Source organism: Cricetulus griseus, assembly GCF_003668045.3.
Source record: "Cricetulus griseus strain 17A/GY chromosome 1 unlocalized genomic scaffold, alternate assembly CriGri-PICRH-1.0 chr1_0, whole genome shotgun sequence".
NCBI classification, from domain to species: Eukaryota; Metazoa; Chordata; class Mammalia; order Rodentia; family Cricetidae; genus Cricetulus; species Cricetulus griseus.
The window spans coordinates 51,944,214-51,967,689 of record NW_023276806.1 but is presented as its reverse complement, the minus strand read 5'-3'; the positions used below and the strand labels follow the sequence as shown (position 1 = coordinate 51,967,689).

Below are 23,476 nucleotides of genomic sequence, written 5' to 3'. Positions count from 1 at the left end.
CAAACATGAGAGCAAACACAAGGCATGGCTTCCTGTCTGAAGAACAAGCTGTTCCCAGAGATGTAAATAACGTGACTGGATGGGAATTGTAACAGTGAGAGTTATGAAACTATTAGAGTTAAGTCTCTCCTAAAAACACATTATTAAATGGCATCTATTCTTGAGAACTGACAATATTCAAGTAAGACTTAACAGGTCTGAGGTCATTCTTCCTGTGACAAATACTTGTGAGTATGTCAGAGGTTCTGGATACTGGGTGCAAGGCTGGAAGATATTAAATGCCGGCTCTGCATGGAAATGACACTTCATGGAGGGGCAGGGAGGGGGGTGGTCACACACAAAACAGAAAGATTCTTGTAATGTGAAGTACTTATCAGAATTAACCAATTTTCCTATTACCATAAAACTCAGTGAGGTCAACCAGAAAAGAGAAATCACATTAAGTGATTTTTTTTTTTTTAATTAGCTTTTTAAAAAATATACTGGAGTGCTCAGGGTTAAGAGTGCGTGCTGAAAAAAAAAAAAAAAAAAAAAAAAGTGCGTGCTGCTGGTTCCCAGCACACACACCAGGCAACTCACTTGCAACTCCAGTTCTAAGACAAGGACGGACACAGACACAATAAATAAATGTAATTTTATAAAATAAACAAACACCTCCCCAGACACAATGAACCAACAGAACAAACCCAAACCACTCCCAAAAAGTCTTAGGGTTAAACACAATACTATTACAACACAGTCCTGGATTGCTCTAGAACAGACTTGGAACATACACCATGGGAATCACAGAAAATCACATCTAAACAGCCAGGGAGGGCATTTCATTTAAGAGGCATGAGGAAGAAAAAAAAAAATGATGTAGGGTTGAGGAGGATTAAGACAACAGTGTCAGTGACACCAAGAAAAGAGAAATTTAAAAACTAAGATGAGGGGCTGGAAAGCTGGTTCAGTGGTTAAGAGTCCTGGCTGCTCTTCCAGAAGACCTACATGGTGACTCAAAACTGTCTGTAACTTCAGTTCCAAGGGAATCTAATGCTCTCTTCTGGCCTACCCTGGCACCTGGAATGCATACATGAAATATGTGCAGGCAAAACACCCATATACATGAAAAAAAAAAAAAAAAGGTCTATAGTCTTAGGAATTGAGAAGCTGAAGTAGGTGGTCGGCTGTGTCTGATGTCTGCCAGCTATACACAGCAACACCCTATCTTAAGGAACCACTACCACTATCCAGGCGGTGCTGGCACACTCCTGTAACCCCAGCACTCAGGAGGCAGAGACAGGCAGAGGCCTGGTCTAGAGTGAGCTCTAGGATGGCCAGAGCTATTACACAGAGAAATGCTGTCTTCAACACCCTCTCCCCCATCACCACCCACCACCACCACTACAAAAAGTACTTAGGTAATCTAATTAGAAGAAGTCATTAGGGGCCGGAGGTTCAGAGGTTAGAGAGTTTACCTTATGCATTACCTAGGTTCTGGGTCCAATCCCCAGTACAGAGAGGGGAAGGAGTTAGAAGTTACATGTACTTTCAGTAGATGGAATTTAGTCGGGGGATAGAGGTAAAAAGTAAACGGGAGATGCTAGAAATGGGAGGCAGAATACAAATGACACTGAAATATCTGAGTGTACCAGAGGAAACGAGGATGGCAGGTGGCTCAGAATGAAGACAGTTGCAAAGAGCTGCCTTGTTTTTAAAAAAAGAACAGGATGCACAAATTGGTTCAAATGGGCCTTGAGCTTGGGGCAAGTAGTAATGGTATGGGAAGAGACCGGAGCACCAAGGAAAGGGAGGAAGTAAGCAACGAGTAAGCCATGAAGAAAGGGAAGAGAAGGGCTGGCAAAGATGTCCAGTTGGTGGAGTGCGTGTCCAGTATGCACGCAGCCCTGAGTTCAAGCCCCAGCACCATAAAGCTAACTGGGTATGGTAATGCACCTCTATATCCCAGCATTCATAAAATTTTAACTGTTTAGATAAACGGAAGTCCTTCTTGACTGCAACCCAATCTCCTGTTCTCCAAAGTCTGTGAGTTCTCTCCCTGGGCCATTTCATCTATCTTTCCTCTCTGAAAGTCTTCCTGAATTCTCCTGGGTCACTTTAAAGCAAACACAATGTTTAGGTGTGTATGTTTAAAACATAATGACACAGCTAATCTGCAAGGCCCTGCTGTGACTTTCCAATCACTGTCGTAAGAGATCTAGGTAGTGCATAGCAGTTTTCATGGTGGTACATGCCTTTAATCCCAGCACTTGAGAGACAGAGGTAGGCAGATCTCTGTGAGTTTGAGGACAGCCTGGTCTACAAAGCTACACAGAGAAACCCAGTCTCAACAAACAAACAAACAAACAAACAAACCACAAAAAACAACCCTATAAATTAGGCATGTGGTCACAAGCCTAAAATACCATCACTGGAGAGGCTGAGGCAGGGAGACTGCTATGAGCTGAAGCCAGACTGGGGTATATGTTTCTGCATGAGCATATGCCACTCCTGTATGGGTGCCTGGTGTGTCCAGAAGAGGAGCTGGAGTTACAAGTGGTTGTGAGCTGCCTAATGTGGGTGCTGGGAACCTATCTCAGGTCCTCTGGAAGAGCTGCATGGACTCTTGATCGCTGAGCCATCTCTTTAGGTCCTATGAAAAAAGTTTTTAGCTTTCCCTTTTAAGAGCATTTATTTACTGCTGTGTGTATGTGTGTAAGGGTAGAGGTCAGAACAATTCTGCAGAGCTAGTTTATTCCTTCCACCTTTACATGGGTTCTGAGACTTTCATTCAGGTCAGGAGACGGTATCATTGGGCAGCAAGCACCTTTACCTGCTAAGAGCCACCTCTGGCTCTGGTTTTTCCATTTAATAAGATTCCCAATGCATTCTGCAAGTATCTCCTTTCCACACAGACTGCCAGTAAGCTTCCTCCTGTCCTAATTATTTCTGCAACACTATATGACAGTTTTATTTTAAACTGAAACTTTCATAGTTTGCCTTACTTTCTCTCCATAGGAGCAGCTAGAAATAGCCTCTGATTAAACCTGAATCACGAGGCCAACACATGCCAGGAGACACAATGACAGGAAGTCAAAATAACAGGAATAAGCCACTTCCTTTTTTATCTGTCTTACAGGCTGAGTGACTGCAATGTGCTCGTCCCCATCTGCCAGGAGAGGAGAACTGTTCTGGAAGGAAGTGACACTTCACAAGCAGAATTTCCCTTCCTCCAGGGCATAGCCCTCCCCGTCCCCATACACAGACCCCACAGTCCACAGGAAGATGTGAACTGGATGAGGAAAGTCGCTGTTCTTCTGGCACCTGTAATTACTGCTCACACAATTCACAGTGTGAATGACACGTAACAGAAAACTGTCTAGCCAACAGCTGACACCACATAATTACTTTTAAGAGATAGCTGCTATAGATGAGGTTCAATGTTTTCATGAATAAAATTCAGATGTTTCATCACTTAAGAACACACGCTTCTAGTTACAAGCACCCAGTTTATGAACAATGATCTGTACTAATGGCCTTTCCCCTTCTTCTGGCTCTTTCTGCCTGGGCACCCCATTGGCACTTCCCTCTCGCTGACTCACCCTCCCCGGTGGTGTAGGACTCCTACCACCTCCAGGGAAGCCAGCCAAGGGAGAATGGAGAGGCTTGGGAGTTTCCACCAGTTACAACTTAGTACTGTTCTATGTTCATGGTTCAATTTTCACATACTGCACTGTGGACAGGGCTCCATATGACACACAAAGACCACTTTCCTTATTAGTTTGGAGGTACTCCACTCTGATTACACCAAAATTTTCTTGACCAGACCCCCACTATGAGATGCTAAGACTGTTTCTAGCACTCTCACCACACTGAATTCTGCTCTACGAACAGTCTTACTTGCAGCTTGACACAGGAGGTTGAGGTGGGAGGAGGGTAAACATCAGACACATCTGGGCTAAATAGTATCTCAAAAAGAAAATACTAATGGCATCTAAATACTCAAGGTCATTAGTTAATAAGAAATGAAAATTAATAGTGAAACGAGAGCATAGTGTGGATGCTGGAACTTGCAGCCGAGGCAGAACTTCACAGAGCACCAGGCCAACCTGAACTACATTGTGTGTCCCAGGCCAGCCGGGGTTATAAGGTCTCATGCAACAACAATGACATTGAAGTGACTTATGTTACTGTTAGAAGGGCTAAAATAAAAAAGGAGGTTGTACCAAATATGGTAAAGCTGGGCATGGGCATCTTAACACATGATGGGGAATGGAAAATGGTTTGTCACACTGGAAAAGTATTTGGATAGTTTCTTAAAATTTAAACATGATACTTGGCATAGTGGTGGCTAAAGAAATCCAAGCACTTACAATGTGTCATTCCATTCTTAGGTATTTAACCAAAAGAACTAGTAACGTATGTCCACACAAAGCCTTGTACAGGTAAATGTTCACAGTGGCTTTATTTTTAATGACACAGAGCTAGAAATAATGCAGATACTAAGATGAATAGATAAAACAAACTATGATGTTTATATACAGATAGTGGAACACCAGTCATAAAAGAAATCAACTATCAATAGATTAAACAGCATAGATAATAAGTAATCATATGCATAGTAGCAGGCTGAGCCTAACTTACCTCTGTACCTATGGGTTAGGGCATCTCTCAACTGTCACCACAGAAGCTTCTTTTTGCAATAGGTGGCAGTTACTGCAGAGACTAAGACTGTGAAATGCTCAGCTCAATGGGACACCCGGGGCACTCTCCCTTCCCTCAAGGCTCAGAGACTGTTGAGAAACAGGGGCTGGAATGTCTGTAAGAGTCTGAAGTAGTAGATGTGTGCAGAGAAACAGTAGCTGCTGGACATGACAGGGCACCTGTTATGCGCAAGAACTCTCAGTGGCAGAGGCTGCCTGCTTACGACCCACACAAGAGTAAGCCAGCTAAAACCCAAGTGTGAATAGGTGAGATGCTCTTCAAGTCCCACTTCTAGCTAAGAAGCCTCTGGCAACTGATGGCTGTTATGGGATATGGGGGAAGTCTGTTTTTTTTCCAGGGATGTGGTTTAGGCTCCAGTAGATGGGCTTGTGCCAATGCACATACAGGCAGCACTATTCAGACTCAGTGGATTCAAAAACAAAGCACATGAAGCCGGGCGTTGGTGGCACACACCTTTAATTCCAGCATTTGGGAGGCAGAGGCAGGTGAATCTCTGTGAGTTCAAGGCCAGCCTGGACTACAAGAGCTAGTTACAGGACAGCCTCCAAAGTGACAGAGAAAACCCTGTTTCGAAAAAAACAGAAAGACACAGCACATGGAGTTGAGAGGAAAAAGTGGGAGGGGGCAGATAAAGAGGGAATTGGAAGGAAGGGCATCAGGTGGATTTGATCAAAGCATACTATTTTCATATATATAACTCTCAAATAATAAAAAAAATCATGTAGGGTCGAATAAGTTCACTCTTCCACAACTAAGAGAATACTTCTGTATGATTCCATAAAAGCATAATGTAACTAGTATCTGGGGACAGAAAGCAGATCAGGGATTCAGCAGTGGGGGTGGGAAGGCTAGGCAGCTGGATTACAAAGGGCATAAGGAAGATCTTGGGGGTGATGGACATGTCCTTGAGACTGTAGAAATGGTCCCCAGAGCACACCTGTAACTGCAGCACTCTGGCAGAGATGGATGGATCTTGAGCTCAAGGCCAGCTTGGGTGGAATAACAAGACTGTCTCAAAATACAAACACGTGGAAGGGCTTGGGTGAGGGAAGCTACAATGTACCATCTGTTCCAAGCCACAAAGTCAACCCTCACCTTTGTCAGCTGTTTCAAAAGATACACATTTGGTTATCTGGGTGGGGAATGAAGTAATTCCAAACAAGCATGACTGGTAACAACAGAAAATGCCACTGGAAAGTAAGCGCGCTCTTATCTTCCTCGCAGAGGACAGCATCCCATCAGCACTGTTTGCTTTATGACCACAATTCTGTCCTAAACCAATGAACTTTGAAGCTTAGATTGTAACACAGTAACTACCGGCAAAGTAGACCCTGTCTCTGTCTCCCCCCTCAATTCATCCAGAAAGAGCCATGACACAACACTGTGCTTCTGTGCTGCAGACTGATGGAAGATGTCTTCCTTTATTCTCTCTCTCTCTCTCTCTCTCTCTCTCTCTCTCTCTCTCTCTCTCTCTCTCTCTCTCTCTCTCTCTCTCTCTCTCTCTCTCAAGACAGGTTCTCCATGGATACAGCTAAGTGTGGCTCTGCATCCGAGAAGACGTGTGTAGAACATGCCCAGCATGGAAGAGTAAAAGCAAAGCACGGGCTCTAGATTTGATCAGTGGTCAATTGTTTTCCAGGTTTTTAAATTGCTACTGACTGCAGTCCCTTGTCCTCCACCCCCTGCAGCAGCACTTTCTGTGTGCATGGAATTACTGAACTGGGCTTTGCTGCTGAATTGTATAGCTCCACCGCCCCTGGCTTCTGACCAGTATAATTTTCCTTTTACTATTGAGGGGATTCCTGTAGTGTTCTCATTCAGGAAAATAAAAGTTGATGTGACTTTCACGAAGATTATTTTTCCCTGACACATACTTCTGAACAGAAAATCATGTTTATATAAGGTTCAACTGGGACCAAATACAGTATAAATGGTCTCTTTAACAACTAAAGTTCACATACAGGAAGACTGGTTATTACATCATAGAAACACTGCCTTTCATGGTCTTCTGGTAGCAACAGAGAAGGGCAAGGAGGCTTTTCTTTGCCTCCTTGGGTAGGAGAAGCACACTACCTGAAGACTGTATAGGAGCTGCAGTGCAATCTAGCATGTGGCAACAATTCCAGAGAGTAAATAAAGCTTTTACAATCCCAGCTCTATAGTGGGTTTCGTTTTTTACAAACTTAGGACATTTATAATCTTTCCCTAAAGAAACAAAACCTGCCAGTGTGACCTGCTATTCACTGAGAAGCAACAGGTAGCCATATGGTTTTGTACAGAGATCAAAAACCTAAAGTAGAAAAGAGATCGTCCTTCCCCTTTGAAAGCAAACAGAAAAGACCAGTCAAAGTTGTTTAAGAAAGACCAAGCTGGACATTCTACAGCACAATTTTATTTCCAGTACTCAAGAGGCAGAAAAATCTTTTTGAGGCCTGAGGTCCAGGTCAGCCAGGCGACAATAGTGAGATCCTGTGTCAAAAAGTGGGGGGTGAGAGGAGGTGGCCTGGAGAGATAAGAGATGGCTTAGTGGTTAATTGGGCACACAGCTCTTGCAGAGGACCTGAGTTTGTTTCCTAGAACCCACTTCGGATACCTCACAACAGCCTATTAATTCCAGATGGAAGTGATCCAATGCCTCTGGCCTCCCAGAGAATCTTCACTTGTTTGTATGTGCTCACGTGTGTTTGTGTGTTCTCATGCACACATACACACACTTAAAAATAAAACAAATCCCCTCCAAACCACCAAAGCAACCCCCCCAAAAGAAAAAAAAAACAGATCAAAGCCTTTCAACTCATGGAGCATGAATTAGGAACTAACAATAAAGAGAAAATCATTGTTAGTCCAAAAATTCTACCAGGTACTTATTAAGCAAAAGAGCTGTAAGACAATAACATCTGGTATTGTTATAGAATCCAAACAAACAGAAACTACCCCACAAATTAAGTGAGATTTCACTTTAATGTAAAGATCTGGAGAGATGGCTAGGTGGTTAAGAGGATGGTGGCTCACAACTTTATGTAACTCCAGTTTCAGGGAACATGGTTTCCTCCTCTGGCTTCCCAGGCACCAGGTACACACACAGACACACAGTGCACATACATACATGAAGGCAAAACACTCATATACATTAATAAAAGTAAACTCAAACCAGCAACAACAAAGAGTCTTGGGGAGAACTATGACTCTAACCCCAGCTGTGACTGACTCAGTAGATGTCTAAAGATGCCTGTCTTGTGGCGGAACTAAACTGGATGGAGACCGAGCTCAGTTATATCACCTACAGGCCACACACAGATTCAGTTTAACACTTGGCCCAATTCTGAATGCCACTGGTTATCAAAACAACTCCCTTACAGAGCTCCTGCTTCTCTGGCTCCTTTCAACTTTTCAGACTATTCTTGCAATAAACAGAATTAGACACAAGTAAAAAAACTGTTAAGAAACATATACAACAAGCAGCCAAGGCAGCCTGTGGCAGAGAAAAGAGAACAGTTCTTACTAGCTCCAAACACTTGCCTTGAAGTAATGTGGCCGTCTTAAGGCAACCATCACAACGGCACAGTAATTTTATTTGTTCAATAAATATTTGGTGCTAGGGATGTGGCTTAGTGACTGATCATGTCCCTGAGCTTATCTTACAATTACTACAGCAAATATTTACCACGTATCTACAGCAGGTTCTGCCAGGCTTAGGGGAGAATGAACATCAGAGTGACACACGCATCGGGTGTCTTTCTGCACCCTCTCGGGCTGGGGAAATTGGTCAAGGCAAAACTCAGAGCACGCTCTGACTGTTTCCATTACAGGTGTCCTCTCCCACCCCATCTAGTTCTGACAGGATGAAGGCAGATGATACGGGGAGGAACACAGAGCATCAACAGGTACTAGCAGGGTTAAGAAGGCTCAAGCCTTCCTTGGTACTTTTTCTGTTCCCCATTAGCAGATAAGGACACAGAATGGGAAGGTGTCCTGAGGCCAATCTAACTAGTAAAGTCAGCCTTTTTAGTCAGCATTGAAAGAAATAAACTAGCATCATTCTAAACTTTACAGTTACAGAAGCCACGAGCTTGGATGTTTTATTTCACTTTGCAGGGAGTCCTCAGTCTGCAGCAGGCTCACCTTTCACTTGCTTTGGTTACTGCCCTTTGGCTTTGGGAGTATCATCTGCCTAGATTCAACAGATACGTCAAAAAGTCTCTTCTCCTCTCATCTAAATATGCTGAAACAGAAGGGAAAGGTCTCTGTGCACGTGAACTTGAAAGGAGGGGCATCTGCATCTGCTGGCTGTTTTTTAAGGCTCTGCAGTGTTTCCATAGATCAACTGTCTTCACTAACATACCTCTCCCAACCTTTGCAGTTTAACAGACAACAAATTAAGTAACAAAATGATTTTCTTTATTTTTGAGACAGGGTTTCTCTGTGCAGCCCCGGTTGCCCTAGAACTCACCCTGTAGACCAGGCTGACCTCAAATTCAGGTATCTGCCTGCCTCTGCTTTCCCAGTGGAGGTGTGTACCACCACACTACCACATCTGGCCAAACAAAAGAATTTCTAATTGTGTTGGTGGCACAGAAAGTTTTATGAACACCTTGATGTCCTGGACATATACCTAAGCTTTGGTATATGAATGCATATATATACACATATATATACATATATACATGTTATATGTGTATGTATTTCTCATGAAGTAGATCTCAGTAAGTTCTCAAAGAGGTCAGCACTTGAAAACAGCCAAAATACACTAAAAGTACAAGGTTCAAGGTTTAGAAACCTAGTAGAGACTGAGGGAGCAATTTTGAAGGCAGAAAAGCTCTATCACTCCTCCCCCCCTTGATTTGTTTCTTCAGACAGGGTCTACGTAGCCTTGGCTGATTTGTAAATTGCTATGTAGACCAGGCTGGCCTTAAACTCAGAGAGATCCCCCCATCTTTGCCTCCCAAGCACTGGAATCAAAGGTGTGCATCACCACACTTGACTGAAAAAAATCTTGTCACAGAGGTGGGTGCCTAAAGCAACTTACTGTCAATATGTTCCCCTGCCAATTCAATAACTACACCAACATCCACTTTAATAAACACACTAGAGAAATGGTTCACAACACATGGTAATCAATCAATCTCTCTCTCTACATACCTTTAAAGCTTCTATAACAAGGTCCCTTGCTTCAAGTTCTCCTTCAAGAATACTGAACAGTGTCAGGAGTTCAGGCTTGCTGAGTTTTTCCAGATTCATCCTGAAAGTCTTAAACAAAGACAGCAATCAGTCTCCAGGAGAGGAGGGAGCTTGACAGGAGCCAAGGAAAAGAAGTAGAGACAGAACATACAGAAGATAATCTTAGGAGCTGCAATCCAAAACAAACTGAGCAGGAGGAGAAAAATAAAATCCACTGTAAATTATTGATTCCATCACTAAGATCAATTATTCATTACCTTTTCCAGGCTGGTTTGCAACCTGGGTCACAGAAAAGTTCAGAACTAATTTTGTCTGCTAGAAACTGAGGTAGAATTGGGTTGCATTGGGTACCATTTCACTAACGAATTGCTGGATCCCACAAAGATCCTCATTTTAGATAACCAAACTTGAAAACTACACACAGATCATTTTGGCATCTCCCTTTGTTTGGCTGAAGTCAAGTTTAAGCAAAGGTAATACTTGCTGGGAGTGTAGCAGTAGGGATCACAAATGTTTACCCACCCTTCAGAAAAGCAGATCTAAATATAAGCATATGCAGCAGGGCGTTGGTGGCGTACGCCTTGAATCCCAGCACTCGGGAGGCAGAGGCAGGTGGATCTCTGTGAGTTCGAGACCAGCCTGGTCTACAAGAGCTAGTTCCAGGACAGCCTCCAAAGCCACAGAGAAACCCTGTCTCGAAAAACCAAAAAACCAAAACCAAAACCAAAAAACCCATAAGTATATACAAGTAAGCACCTGTCTGCCTTCGTATTTTAAAAAAGATTTTATTTTTCTTTTAATTATGCAGCTGTGTGCAGGTTTGTGCATGAGGACAGAAGAGGGCACTGAATCCCTCTGGAGCTGGAGTCACAGGAGGTTGGGAACCATCTGATGTGGGTGCTAGGAACTGACCTCCGGCCGGCTGCGGCTACAAGAGTAGCAAGTGCTCTTAACCATGGAGCCATCTATCAGTCTCTTAGTTTATTTCTTTTTTTGAGACAGAGTCTTCTATGTAGTTCAGGTTGGCCTTGAAGTCTCAATCATGCTACCTCAGCCTCCAGAGTGCCAGGATTAGAGTCATGAATTAGTTTAGACACCTTAATGAGCTAGACTACTACAAATTTAACTTTTTATGACCACTATTTTGTTTCCTTGAGATATGGTCTCAATATATAGTGCAGCTCGGCCTAACTGCCTATGTAGATCACACTGGCCTTCAGCTTGTGCCTTTACTTCTCAAGTGCCAGATTACAGACAGTATTCTTGTGCGTAGTGATGGATTTCATAAAGACATTTTCATTCATTTATATCACATACTTTGACCATATTCACCTCCTCAAACATTCTCCTTTCTACTCATACACACCAGTTCCCTTCTTCCCCCAATCCTGCTTCTACTTCTGTGGTGTGTGTGTGTGTGTGTGTGTGTGTGTGTGTGTGTGTGTGTGTGTGTGTGTGTGTGTGTGTGTGTGTGTGCTCTTAGGTATCAATGGAAAAATCTATAAGTGAGAAAAAATTTTGCAGTTTTGACTTATTTTACTTCATATAGTGATCTCTAGTTGCATCAATTTTTCTGCAAATGGAGTGACATTTAATCTTTATGGCTAGATAAAATGACCCTGTACAGATACACATTTTCTTTACTCTTCATCTGTTAGCAGAGACAGCTCATTCTTATTTGGCTGTTATGAACAGCGCTACAATAAACATGGGTGTGCAGTATCTCAGAGTCCTTGGGCGTTTACCTGGGTGTATAGCAGGATCCTACAGTAGTTCTACTTTTAGTTTTCTGAGGAACCATAATTCTGAATGGACCACCTATAGAGTATAACTGAGTGCCCTTCCAGAGGACCTGGGTTCAATTCCCAGCACCCACATGGTGGCTCACAACTATCTGTAGCTCCGGTCCTAGAGGATCCAATACCCTCCTCTGCAGGCACTGCACACACATGGTGTACAGCTATAAAGGCAGGCAAAAACACCCATACCCATAAAAAGATAAACATCTAAAAAAAAAAAAAGGAAAAAGGAATAGTTTACTTCCTGGTTAGGTTTATTCCTAGGCATTTAGTTTTTTACTTATTTTTTGAAGCTACTGTGAATAGGACTGCTTTCTAGAGTTCTTTCTCTTGGTGTATGTTATTGGCATATGGGGAAGGTGCTGATTTTTCTATTGATTTTGTATTCTACTACTTTGCTCAGAGTGTTTACCAGCACTAAGAGGTGTTTTTAGTCAATCTGTTTAACAAGTTCATGTTTCTACAAGGATCTGTTAAACAGCGTGGCACCAACTCAATCTACTGTCTCAGAACACATGCAGACAGAAGGCAGTTGGTTCCATCATCTATGAAGGGTCACCCACCAGTGATCACTGTACAAGATTTTGCAGCTTTCATGGGAGTAACGAATATTATTTTCCTTCTACTTTTTATTCCTAAACTGTAACTGTCATTGTGTTTCTTCAGAGTGAAGGCAACATGGTGAATTCATATACTCTCCAGCAATTACTCATTCATCAATTTAAATCTGAGGTGCCCTCAAGCCACTGACTCCTTCGGGGCTACTGTACTACGGTGAAAGAGAACATGCACAGATGTGTATGTACTTCAATGTGCCACCAGAGCATGTTCTAGCATGTAATCTGAAATCTTTTACCACATAGTAAAATGTCCTTAATGTAACCTCAGCTCTAAGCGCTAACTTCTGGTTAGTGGATTCCTGCCTCTATTGAGTCTCCCTGTAGCATTAAAGATCATGTGCCGTTAAGTTAATTGTGAAAACAAGAAACAAAAACAGACAAGAAACGCAGTTAGAAAATCCCCAACAAACTTAATAAAGCTGTCTGTCAGTCCTGCTGTAAGCTACATAGGGCACAGCAAAGGACACAAAGCTTTGCAGCCAGTGCTGGGTCTGCATCTTCTTATTTGAATGACTGGGCGACTTCCTCTTACAGATGTATTCAGGAAGATGGGGCTCTAGGAAGCTTTACTTTAAGACATGCAGAGCTGTTTAAGAACTGACTTCCTTCCTTCCTTGTTTTTTTTTTTTTTTTTTTTTTTCTGAGACAGGGTCTTACTCTGAAGTCCAGACTAGACTAGCCTTGAACTCACAGCAATCTTCCTGCCTCAGCCTCTCTAGTGCTAAGAGTGCAAGCATAAACCATCACACCTTGATCAATGACTTTAAATAAAAAAAATTAATTACTTATTACTTATTTTGTGAGGGTGTGAGCATGAGGAGGGCAACGTGTGTGTGTCTTGGCAGCATGAGGAGGTTAGATGACAACTTTTAGGAGTCAGTTCTCTCCTTTAGCTTGGGTTCCAGGGACTGAACCCAGGTCATCAGGCTTGGGTAGTAAGTGATTTTATCCAATGAACCATCTCATTGGTTGGTCCTCATTTAATAACCATTATTTTTGACTTATTTTATTATTTATTTATGTGTACGTACACCTGTGTGTATGTGCACCCAAATATAGGTCCCACAAAGGTCAGAAAAGAGCATCAAATCCCCTGAAACTGGAGTTATGTGTAGTTATGAGCCACCCTACATGATGCTGGGAGCCAAACTTAGGTTCCTCGAAAAAGCAACAAGCACTCCTCTTTTTTTTTCTGACCCTGAGCTCACAGAGATCGGCCTGCCTTTGCCTCCTGAATGTTGGGACTAAAGGCATGCTCCATCACACCCAGCTATGCAACAAGCACAATTAACCACTGTGCTATCTCCCAGCTCCTTGCTTTAGTAATTAATAACGTGATTCTTTTGTTTTCTAAAGTGACTCTAAGGAAGGCACTGGACCCTCTGCAGTCATGACCACATCAGAGCCACAGCATCAGGGGTGAAGCATAGTAAGGAATTAAACCCTGGCTGAGTTGTGCGGGCTTCTTATCATGGGTTCATGCTTTTACTTCCCTTACCAAGACCAGATAAAAGGGATATCCTTTCATGTTCTTCCTCTCTCTTCCCATGTTGCAGAATAATGGGCACATGGGAAAGGCACACCACAAACACCAATGGGGCAGAGTAAATCAAGCACCAAGGCAAGATGGCATAAGCAATGCTAACATGACTGTTCATATCACTCTCTTTTCTTCAATACCTTTAGTCTGTAAACATTTTTGTTTAGAGGTATTAAACGATGACTGTGCCATTCCAGTAAAACACAGTCCTGGTTTGGACAGGAATAGCTAGATGGCCTGGAGGAACACAGATTCTTAGCCACCCTTTATTTCTTAACAGGTTAAACAATACAAATTAGGCCGGGAGGTGGAGGCAAGTGGATCTTAGTTCCAGCCAGCCTGGTCTACAGTGAGTCCAGGACTAAAGCCCAAACAGTAAAAAACAAATTAGTGCTCTCCAAAGTCCTCCTTAGTTCCACTCTAAATAAGCTTAAGAAGTGGAGGTAAAGCTCAGTGGTGGACTGGTTAGTCTATCAGGTCCTGGGTTTTACCTCTACTACCATGAAAACAAAAACCTACACACACACACACACACACACACACACACACACACACACACACACACACACCCTTCTCTCTCGGTAAATCAGGTTATACCCAAATCAAAGTCTCTGACCTGCTATGATAATATACATCTGAATGAAAGAATAAAATTGTTGCCCAGCAGTGGTGGCACACGCCTTTAATCCCAGCACTTAGACTGGCAGACAGATCTCAGTGAGTTCAAGGCCAGCCTGGTCTACAAGGTAAATCCAGGACAGCCAGGACGGCTGTTACACAGACAAACCCTGTCTTGAAGAAAAAAAAAAACAAAAAAAGGAAAAAAAAAATAAGGTAAAGAGCAATAGAGGAAGACATTTCATATTGTCTTTTGGTCTCTACAAGGCATGCACAGGAGCATGTATTGCCACACACTTGCATATATAACACACACCGTAGTCTTACCTGTGTCTATATATAACTTCTACACACAAATGTTAATATCTGGAACATTTTATTAACACATATCAACTCATTTGGCTTATTGTTTATAATGCAAAACAAACAGTATACAAGATAGGGGAAAAGACACAGGTGTATAACTCAAGACCAACATATTCTAGTAACTTTTCTTCACAGATAGTAAAACTTAGCAATTCTTTGCTCTTCTGTACACTGGGCTCTATTCTCAATACACATTATAATATTTCTTACATTAAAATCTTGTCTGAATCACAGAGACCTCCAAAGTGCATTATGATTTAGTATGGCAGTGGTGGTGTTTCTGCAGGTGGAGTAGAGGTGACACTGACCTGGTAATTGGTGGCTGCACTTTAGTCCTCTGGTACAAAGTCTTAGAGGTTTCCTTCAGTTAAAATTTTAGAAAACTGACAGATATTTAAAATATTGTCAGCATGGTGAAAGAGTGTCCAACACTGCAAAACAAGAAGAAATTCATTGTCCCTGTGAGCATACCATGAACAATGCAATGAGTCCATTAGTGTCAACTAGGACCACAGCTGGTAAGAACTGACAGCAGTAGGTTGTTAACAAGAGGATATAGCCGGTTCCTCAGGCTGAAGGTGAATAACATCTGAAACACTAGGGCTGACTTCCCTCTTGCAAGGGTTCTCAGGGAGGATGGGAGCTGCTGACTCTGCCCCCCCCTTTCTTTTAAGACAGGGGCTTGCTACAGAGCCTAGGGTGGCCTCAAACTCAAATGGTGATGCTCTTGCCTCAGCCTCCGAGATCCTAAAATTTCTTCTCATGTCCAATACCATTTCAAGGACTATCTTCTTAAGGGCACTGGGGGCACTCACGTTCCCTGAACTGACAAAAGTCTGTCAGTATCAGACAACTCATGCACAATGCCACAATGCACTCAGAACATAATCACAACCAAAATGTCCCACCTGCCAAATCTGTAAGGAAATGTCTCATCTCACTTCCTGATAACCACAAAGAAACAAATCAATCTGTGACCATTTTCACTGTTTATAAGGATGATCAAATACCTCCAGCTTGTATTTTCCCATCATGTCTACACATTAAATGCTGACTTATAAACAAATGTTTTTGCTTATATTGCCCCAATAGTATTATTAAGCTATAGTTTAAAACACACACACACACACACACACACACACACACACACACACACTGAAAGAAGTGAAACTGACAGGGGGAAAAAAGGGGCACTGGGAAAGGAGTGGGGCAAGGAAAGGGATGGTAGGCTCAGGGGGGGGTGGGGGAGGGGGAGTCAGACTCAACATATATAATATAAACATGTATGAAAAATTGAAAAAAAATAACAAAAATGGAAAGGGGGGAGCTTTAACTTTATTCAATTTATTTCCCGGGTCAACGGTTAAACTCCAAACCTCCCAATTTACTTAGGACAGGAAGTGTGGGTCTATCACACAGTCCAGAGTAGAGGACAACAGCATGTAGGCAAACCACTAAATAAGTTACTCCAGCAATTTCTGCCAGCATACGGGCAGAATTATACAGCCCAAGGTTTTCAGAAAAAGGCTGTTCTTAACCCACACTCATTACCAGAATCACCACTGCCAGGTCTCAGGTATGTATGACATGCTATACTTCAGGCTATTGACTCGTTGGTTTTCTAAGTGAGCTGTTACTTGTCACTGACACTATCCGTTAAGTGACTTTGAAAGACAGGATCATTCCAACCATATGCCCAGCTTACTCTTTCCAGTAGAACCCTCCAGTCTGCCCCAGAGTTTATACCCAGACACTCTGTCTAAGGAATGCTACAGTCTATAAATCTGAAAGAAAAACCACTTGTGGACAAGTTGTCTGGATATATTCCAGTGCCAGCTGACAGTGTATTAAACTTCAGAGTTTTCTTAATAAAAATACATATAAACACATACAATAAAAATGTTACAAGTATTTCAATGTCCTGGAAAAATAAGCCCACTTAGAGAATAAGCCCGAGACTTTTTTACATTATGGTGTGTGATTTCAAACAAGCTTGCTCAACAAGGGGTCTGTCACAGACCTTCCCACTTCTCTAGAGCTAACAGCAAGAGATTGTGAATCTTCACTAAACAAATTTTTTCCTTTTGTCTGTTTTTTGAGGCAGTCTTATGATGTAGCCCTGAGAGGCCTGGAACTCCCAATGGAGAACAGGCTGGTCTTGAACTTGACAAATCCACCTGCCTCAGCCTCCTGAGTACATGCAACCCTCTTTTTTCTTCTTGAGACAGGGTCTTGTTATGTAGCCCAGGCTGGCTTTGAATTTAACCTTTTGCCTGGGACTCCTCAAGCAATAAGATTAAAGGTGTGTCCTACTATGCCTGGCCTAAATGTGACAACAATCACAGGAGTTACTGGTGCCAGGGAGGAGGGAGCACATATGCATACATGAGCTACACCCAAACAGCACCTCCTTAACTGCCATGGTGACTGTGCCTGGGAAATGCATTTCTGTGATCTGCTCTTTGTTCCCAACCTTCCCGTCTGAGTAACACCCAAACTCCACTCATTCTGGTTCTCACTGTGCTTCCTGCTTCTCGATGAAGCCTGCCTGTACCCTGGAACTGAACTAATTCTGTAGAACAACAGGCACAGCTGCCCTTTCACCAGAGAGACGAGGTGGCAGAAAAAGAAACACCCCAAACAGCTTCTACAGCCATGTAAGTAATAGGGCAGGGCAGGGTGGGGCAGGGCGGAGCACAGGTAAAATGTTTGTGTCTAGTATCTTGGTGTACATGCAAGGGAAGGTTTACTTTCTAAGCAGTCAGTAATAAGGAACATGGTTAAACAAAAATCAACGCTTTAACAGAGCAACCTCAAAAACAAACAAAAAAATAAAAAAAATCAACTCAAATTTTTACACATTCAGTTATTTTACTAGATCATTTTGTTATACACTCATGTCCAATTAAATAACTCACACTTGGGCTCATAGGCCATTCGTCGTGACTTTAGAATCAGTAATTAAATATGGCCAGAAATACAAATTGAATTTGTTCCAATCATGTAGCCTCAAATATATTTGTAAAACTAAAATAGTTACTGGTGCCCCCCTCCCCCCGCCCCCCAGGTTTCTCTGTGTAACAGCTCTGGCTGTCCTGGAACTCACAGAGATCTGCCTACCTCTGTCTCCCAAGTGCTGGGATTAAAGGTGAGTGCTACCACTGCCTGGTAGTCAGTTACTTCTTAAAATGCAAAGAGATAATACACAAAATAAGGATCTTGACATCTATCCACTAAATAGTGCATTATCTTAAAAACCTGGCCTATGAGCCCAAGTATATACCTGTACTTGCTTGTGCATACTCATTACCCCAGCACTTAGGAGGTGGGAGGCAGTAGGATAAAAGTTCAAGACCAGCCTGGACGTAAATACCTAGTGGATTCAGGGCCTACCTGGGTTATGAGACCTTTTGTAAAAACAAAGCCAAATCAGTATACATGAGATACTACAAAAATGAATAGGAAGCACTGTTTAAGGTGACTACACCTAAACATGGACACGATGCGCTGTTACGAGTCCAGAGGCCCCTTCCTAGATGTGGAAAGCACCCACATACTGGACTATCTCAAAAGATTAAAATCTCTCCAAGCTCTAGTATATCTGGGTTCAGAAGAGCTAGCTGTCCATTTGCACAATGACAGTGACAATGCTCTAAATGGTCCCACCTTCTTTTATCTTTTTTAAAATAGGATCTAGCTAGAGAAGACGACCATGTTAACATGCTTTAACAAAACAATTTTCTGATTTGTCTTTTCAGCCAAGTGTGCAGGTACACCTGTGACCCCAGCATTTGGGAGACTAAGGCAGAGAAAGCTCAGGAGAGGCCGACTGCAATACACAGCAATATTTGGGAGGCATCTCTTTTTGCTACTACTGTCCCTTAAAAAAAAAATACTAAAGTCAAGGTACAAAAAACAATTTCATTTTATAATATTAAGTAATATAAACTTAATTAGCCATACTTTTTTAATTTTTATTTTATTTTATTAGTTCAACTTAGGAACAAGCTTGCTTCAGATGTCAATCTCTTCTCCCTCTCCCTCCCCTCCCCCCCAACATCCCACCTGCCCCTAGCCACCTCCCCTCCACTCCCCAGGCAGGGTAAGGCCCTCAAAAGGGGCTCCCCAAAGTCTACCACATCATCCTGGGCCAGGCCTAGGCCCTTCCTCATGGGTCCAGGTCAAGAGAGCATCCCTTCATATTGGATGGGCTCTCAAAATCCCTTCTTTTTTTTTTTTTTTAAGACCTTACATATTTAATACAGTGCGTTACCCCTGTACAAATGGAAAAAAATTAAGTTCAACATTTCTAAAACAATATGGGTGTTAATTTTTGTACAATGCCAACGGAACGCAGTAAACTGGGATACTTTTTTCCAAAGTTGACAGCACAGCTAAAGTTTCCAAAAATTCAAATTATATATATGTATATATATTTATATAAAAAGACCAATAATGGCAGTATGTTATGCATTAATAGCAGCAACAGCTTTTCCAGGTTCTGCAGTCATTTGAACAAAATTGTAGAGACATCCAGCACTCTCCATTAAAAAAAAAAAAAAAAGTAAACAAAATCCCAGAAAAACAGCACAGTTCTGTTACCCTTGTGGTACCTGGCAACATTTTTTTTTTTAAAATTAGCTTCTCAATCATCATCTGGAAGGGAACCATTCTGAGCAACATCATTAAAAACAGCTCTGATAAAGCACGTCACTACTATGTATCATAAAGCAGGTCCACATATGAGTGAGTACATATCATGTTTGTCTAATTAGCCATACTTTTAATCAAGCTTTTCTCAGCTGAAGATGTTACAAGACTATTTCATTCTTATAACATATGCTGATGAGCTGAGCCCTTACCCCATATTCATGTTGAATCTTAATTCCTAGCATTTCAGAATGTGACTGCATCTGAGGACACAGGAGTGCCCCTCCCCCAACTTCTTTTTTGGCAGTACTGGTGACTGAACCCTGGGCCTTGAACTTGTTAGGCAAGTGCTCTACCACTCACAGACACAGAGACTTTAAAGAGGCAATTAACTTGAAATGAGGTCATGACAACGTGCATAGAAAGAGAGTGACTTTGGAGTACTCAGTCTTAAATGAGATGTCTATCAAACATCTTCCCGCAAGGTTCAGGGATCTATGGGAAAGAGGAGGTAGAATGACTGTAAGAGCCAGAGGTGGTGAATGACTCCAAAGAAACAGTCATCCAGATCCAACAGGACACAAAGAGTCACAAAGTCACAAAGACTGTGAGAGTATCCTCAGACCTCGAAGCTGCAAACAGGACAAGATTTCAGCACGGAGAAAGGGAAGCAGACACAGGGTCCCAGCCCTAACCTTTTTGGCTATTTGCAATTGATACCTGATGGGGAAAAAGAAAATCATTTTCTCTAATGGAGTACCACTGACTCTGATAGCCATACTCCAGGGCAGGTCCAGGAGTAGTTGGCCAATACAAAATGGACTCCATGTTTTTTTAGTGTGTTTTATTTTTGTTTTGGTTTTCAGGTTTGTTTATTAAGGAGAATAAACATGAAATTACATGGTAGGGAGGTGGGAAGGATCTGGGAGTTGGGAGAGGAAAAAATAATATGATCAAAATATATTGTATGAAGAAAACTTAATTTAAAAAAGGTCAATATAATTGGTAATCCAGTAAGGCTGGTATCCTCATGAGAGAAAATTAGTGAAACCGGCCAGAATGCACTCTAATCAGAACAGTAGTCTAAACTTTTAGCCAATATATGAGGAAACACATTTTTAAAAAAAACTTAAACCAACCAGTCTGCAGTGACACAGGACACAATAGAACAATTTACTAACCGCTTTTTGTTTCTATGTTTCCCATGTCCTGGTTGGCCTGGAACTTGGTATGTACCACTAGGCCTGGCTCACTTTCTACTCTAAAAGTACATCAGAACAACTGGATCCCAGCCTTCCCCCTACCAGGTGAGTGGACACCACAGCACACCCTTTCTCAGACAGCTTTAGCATTTCTCTTGGCCACCCAATAAACAGCATTACAATAAAAAGAATGATTTGGGAAAATGTTTTAGAGACTGTACATTTCAGGACCCTCTCTGAATTACCCTGAAAGACACCTGAATAACACACTTAGGGAGATGTTATGGTGCTGGGGGAATCAAGACTTTATTTATCTAACACCAAGGATGTCTCTAAAGACGAGCTCTGCAGTCATGCTAAAACTCCTCAAGGTCAGCATTAAGACACTGGCATACTTGGTCAAGGACACCAGACTTTCAAGGCCTATGCTACTCTAAAAAAGTTCACTATGAACAATGAAAATATTAATCACCACCTCAGCATTCTACAGCATAACTTTCGAAGAATTCAAGTGAAAAATAATGAAAATTTATTGAGCTACACACGAATGTGTGCCAGGCATTTCTAGGTACTCGACAGACATATAGTATCCCCGCCTTGGGTGACAGATGTCACACCCCTCAACAACAGACCACTGCAAATCCCAGTTAAAAACAGCCAAGCCGAGGCACAGTGGCTGAAGAACTTGCTATGAATCTTGTAGCTAGTATGTGGAAGAAATGGGAATTGAACCCAGTAAATATGACTCAAGAGGTGTTCTTGAAAACCACTGTTCATAAGTTTAGCGGTGATGGTGCAAGCCTTTAATCCCAGTACTTGGGAGGCAGAGGCAGGTGGATCTCTGTGAGTTCGAGACCAGCCTGGTCTATAAGAGCAAGTTCCAGGACAGCCTCCAAAGTCACAGAGAAACCCTGTCTTGAAACCAGGCCCCCCAAAAAGAAAAAACAAAACAAAACACAAACAAAAAACCCCACTGTTCATGGCTTAGGTGACAGGACCTCAGAAATAATCCCATTCAGCCTTCCACTTTACAAATGAGGACTGAGCATATGGCACAGTTAAAGGGAACCAGGTCTAGTGATCGATCTATCTATCTATCTATCTATCTATCTATCTATCTATCTATCTATCTATCTATCATCTATCTGTGTGTATACCATGGCATCTGTGGAAAGTTCAGAGTGGGTCCCAGGACTGAACTCAGGTCATCAGACCTGGCAGCAAATGTCCTTATCCATTGAGACCCCACTTACTCATTTCTAAAATCTGGTCTAACTTGCTGTTTCGGACACTACAATTAAGCTTTGTTTGGTTTGGTCCTTGGGGTCTTCTGTGTGTGTATCTGTGCATCTGTCTCTCCCATTATTTCTCTTACATGTTGTCAGCAAGATTTACATGTGCACTAAAGAATAGCTGCCCATAAACAAGCATCTCTCCCTCTATGAAGACACCAAGACAAAGCTATTAAAAACAGGTCTGCTAACCAGGTATAGGTATGGTGGTGCATACCTATAATCCCAGCACTCTAGAGGCTGAGGCAAGATGGTTTTTACAAGTTCAAGGCAAGCCAGGACTACACAGTAAGACCTAGTTTCAACAACAAAATAAAACAAAAAAACAGGTCTACCTGGATATCTGTTTACACCCTGCAAACCACACCAGAAGAAAGGGTGTGGATGAAAATTAGTAACAGTTTTCACTGAAATTTTAAGAAACATGTATCTTTCAACATCAGATTATCACAAGTTTGATTTTTGTACTTGCTAGTTAGTTCAAATGAAATTATACAAGATTTCTGCCTAACATGTTTATTTTAACTAACAGAGTTCCCCAAAACTCTGCTCTTCTGACAAAGCCAGAACAAGGGAACAATGGTTGTGTAGGTTGATTTCATTTTCAGTAAATATTTCATGGGTCACAATTCTTGAGGCCGCCTGGATAGAAAAACCTTCAGTTGCTGCAGTAGATGAAGTCACTGGCTCCACAGGGATTACAAAGACACACACCACCAGCCTGGAGGACTAACCACCACAGTCAAGGTGTCTGTGTCTTAACAATGCTCACTACCTCTTTCCCCGAACTGCAAAAACTTCCACACAAGCCTCTAACAGAAGTATAGTTTTAGCAATTTGTTGCCATCTGAGTATTATCAAGAAACAGCAATGTCTCCTGCTCTAGGTCCTTCAGGGGAAATCATTCTCATGGGAGACGGTATGTTGTATTGGAAAGTACATGGACTTTGGAGCCTGACAACTGGGTTTTCAAGCTGCCTCCGGTACATTTAACATCTCAGCTATAGATCTTCATACAGAAAATAGGATGACATTTATTCTAGCAGGAGGCTATGGACTCAATGAGCTAGTGCCTGTGACTGGTCAGTTCTCACTTTGCTTTACTGAAGAGCATCCATTCCAGACTACCAACAAGGATGGGATGTTATTTCCCCCACGCCCCCCATAGAGCACCACGGTTTAGCATTCACATGTCTAATTTACAAATCAAATAAATGTACTTCTTTAACCCAACTTAGAAGGCTGACCTAATCCAAAAAGGAGATGGCATCTCCAGTTCCCAAAAATGTCAGTTTAGGGCTATATTCCATACATGTCCAAGTCAGTGATGACGGCTGCAAACTACTTGGGAACAGAGAAGGACCCTCTTCTGCCTCCATCATTCCTTTGTGATTTTGGCAATGTAAATGAGAGCAAAAGTATGTCTCTGCTTCTAGCCAAAGTTTACATCTTTTAATCAAGTTACAACTCTTAACTTGTAATGGGGTTGCTAAAAATTACACAGCTA

General features: G+C 42.1%; 1 protein-coding gene across 3 annotated transcripts in view; it reads right to left on the bottom strand.

Annotated features, from left to right (window-relative positions):
* Positions 1 to 23,476, bottom strand: part of Cttnbp2nl (CTTNBP2 N-terminal like) — a 49,339-nt gene that overhangs the window by 18,279 nt on the left and 7,584 nt on the right. For all 3 annotated transcript variants that reach the window (XM_027393877.2, XM_027393878.2, XM_027393876.2), the window contains 2 exons: positions 15,134 to 15,256; positions 9,844 to 9,951 (listed from right to left, as the gene is read on the bottom strand). In XM_027393877.2, coding sequence (XP_027249678.1) covers positions 9,844 to 9,942 — 99 coding nt within the window. In that variant the 5' untranslated portion in view covers positions 9,943 to 9,951; positions 15,134 to 15,256. The remainder of the gene's footprint in view (positions 1 to 9,843; positions 9,952 to 15,133; positions 15,257 to 23,476) is intronic.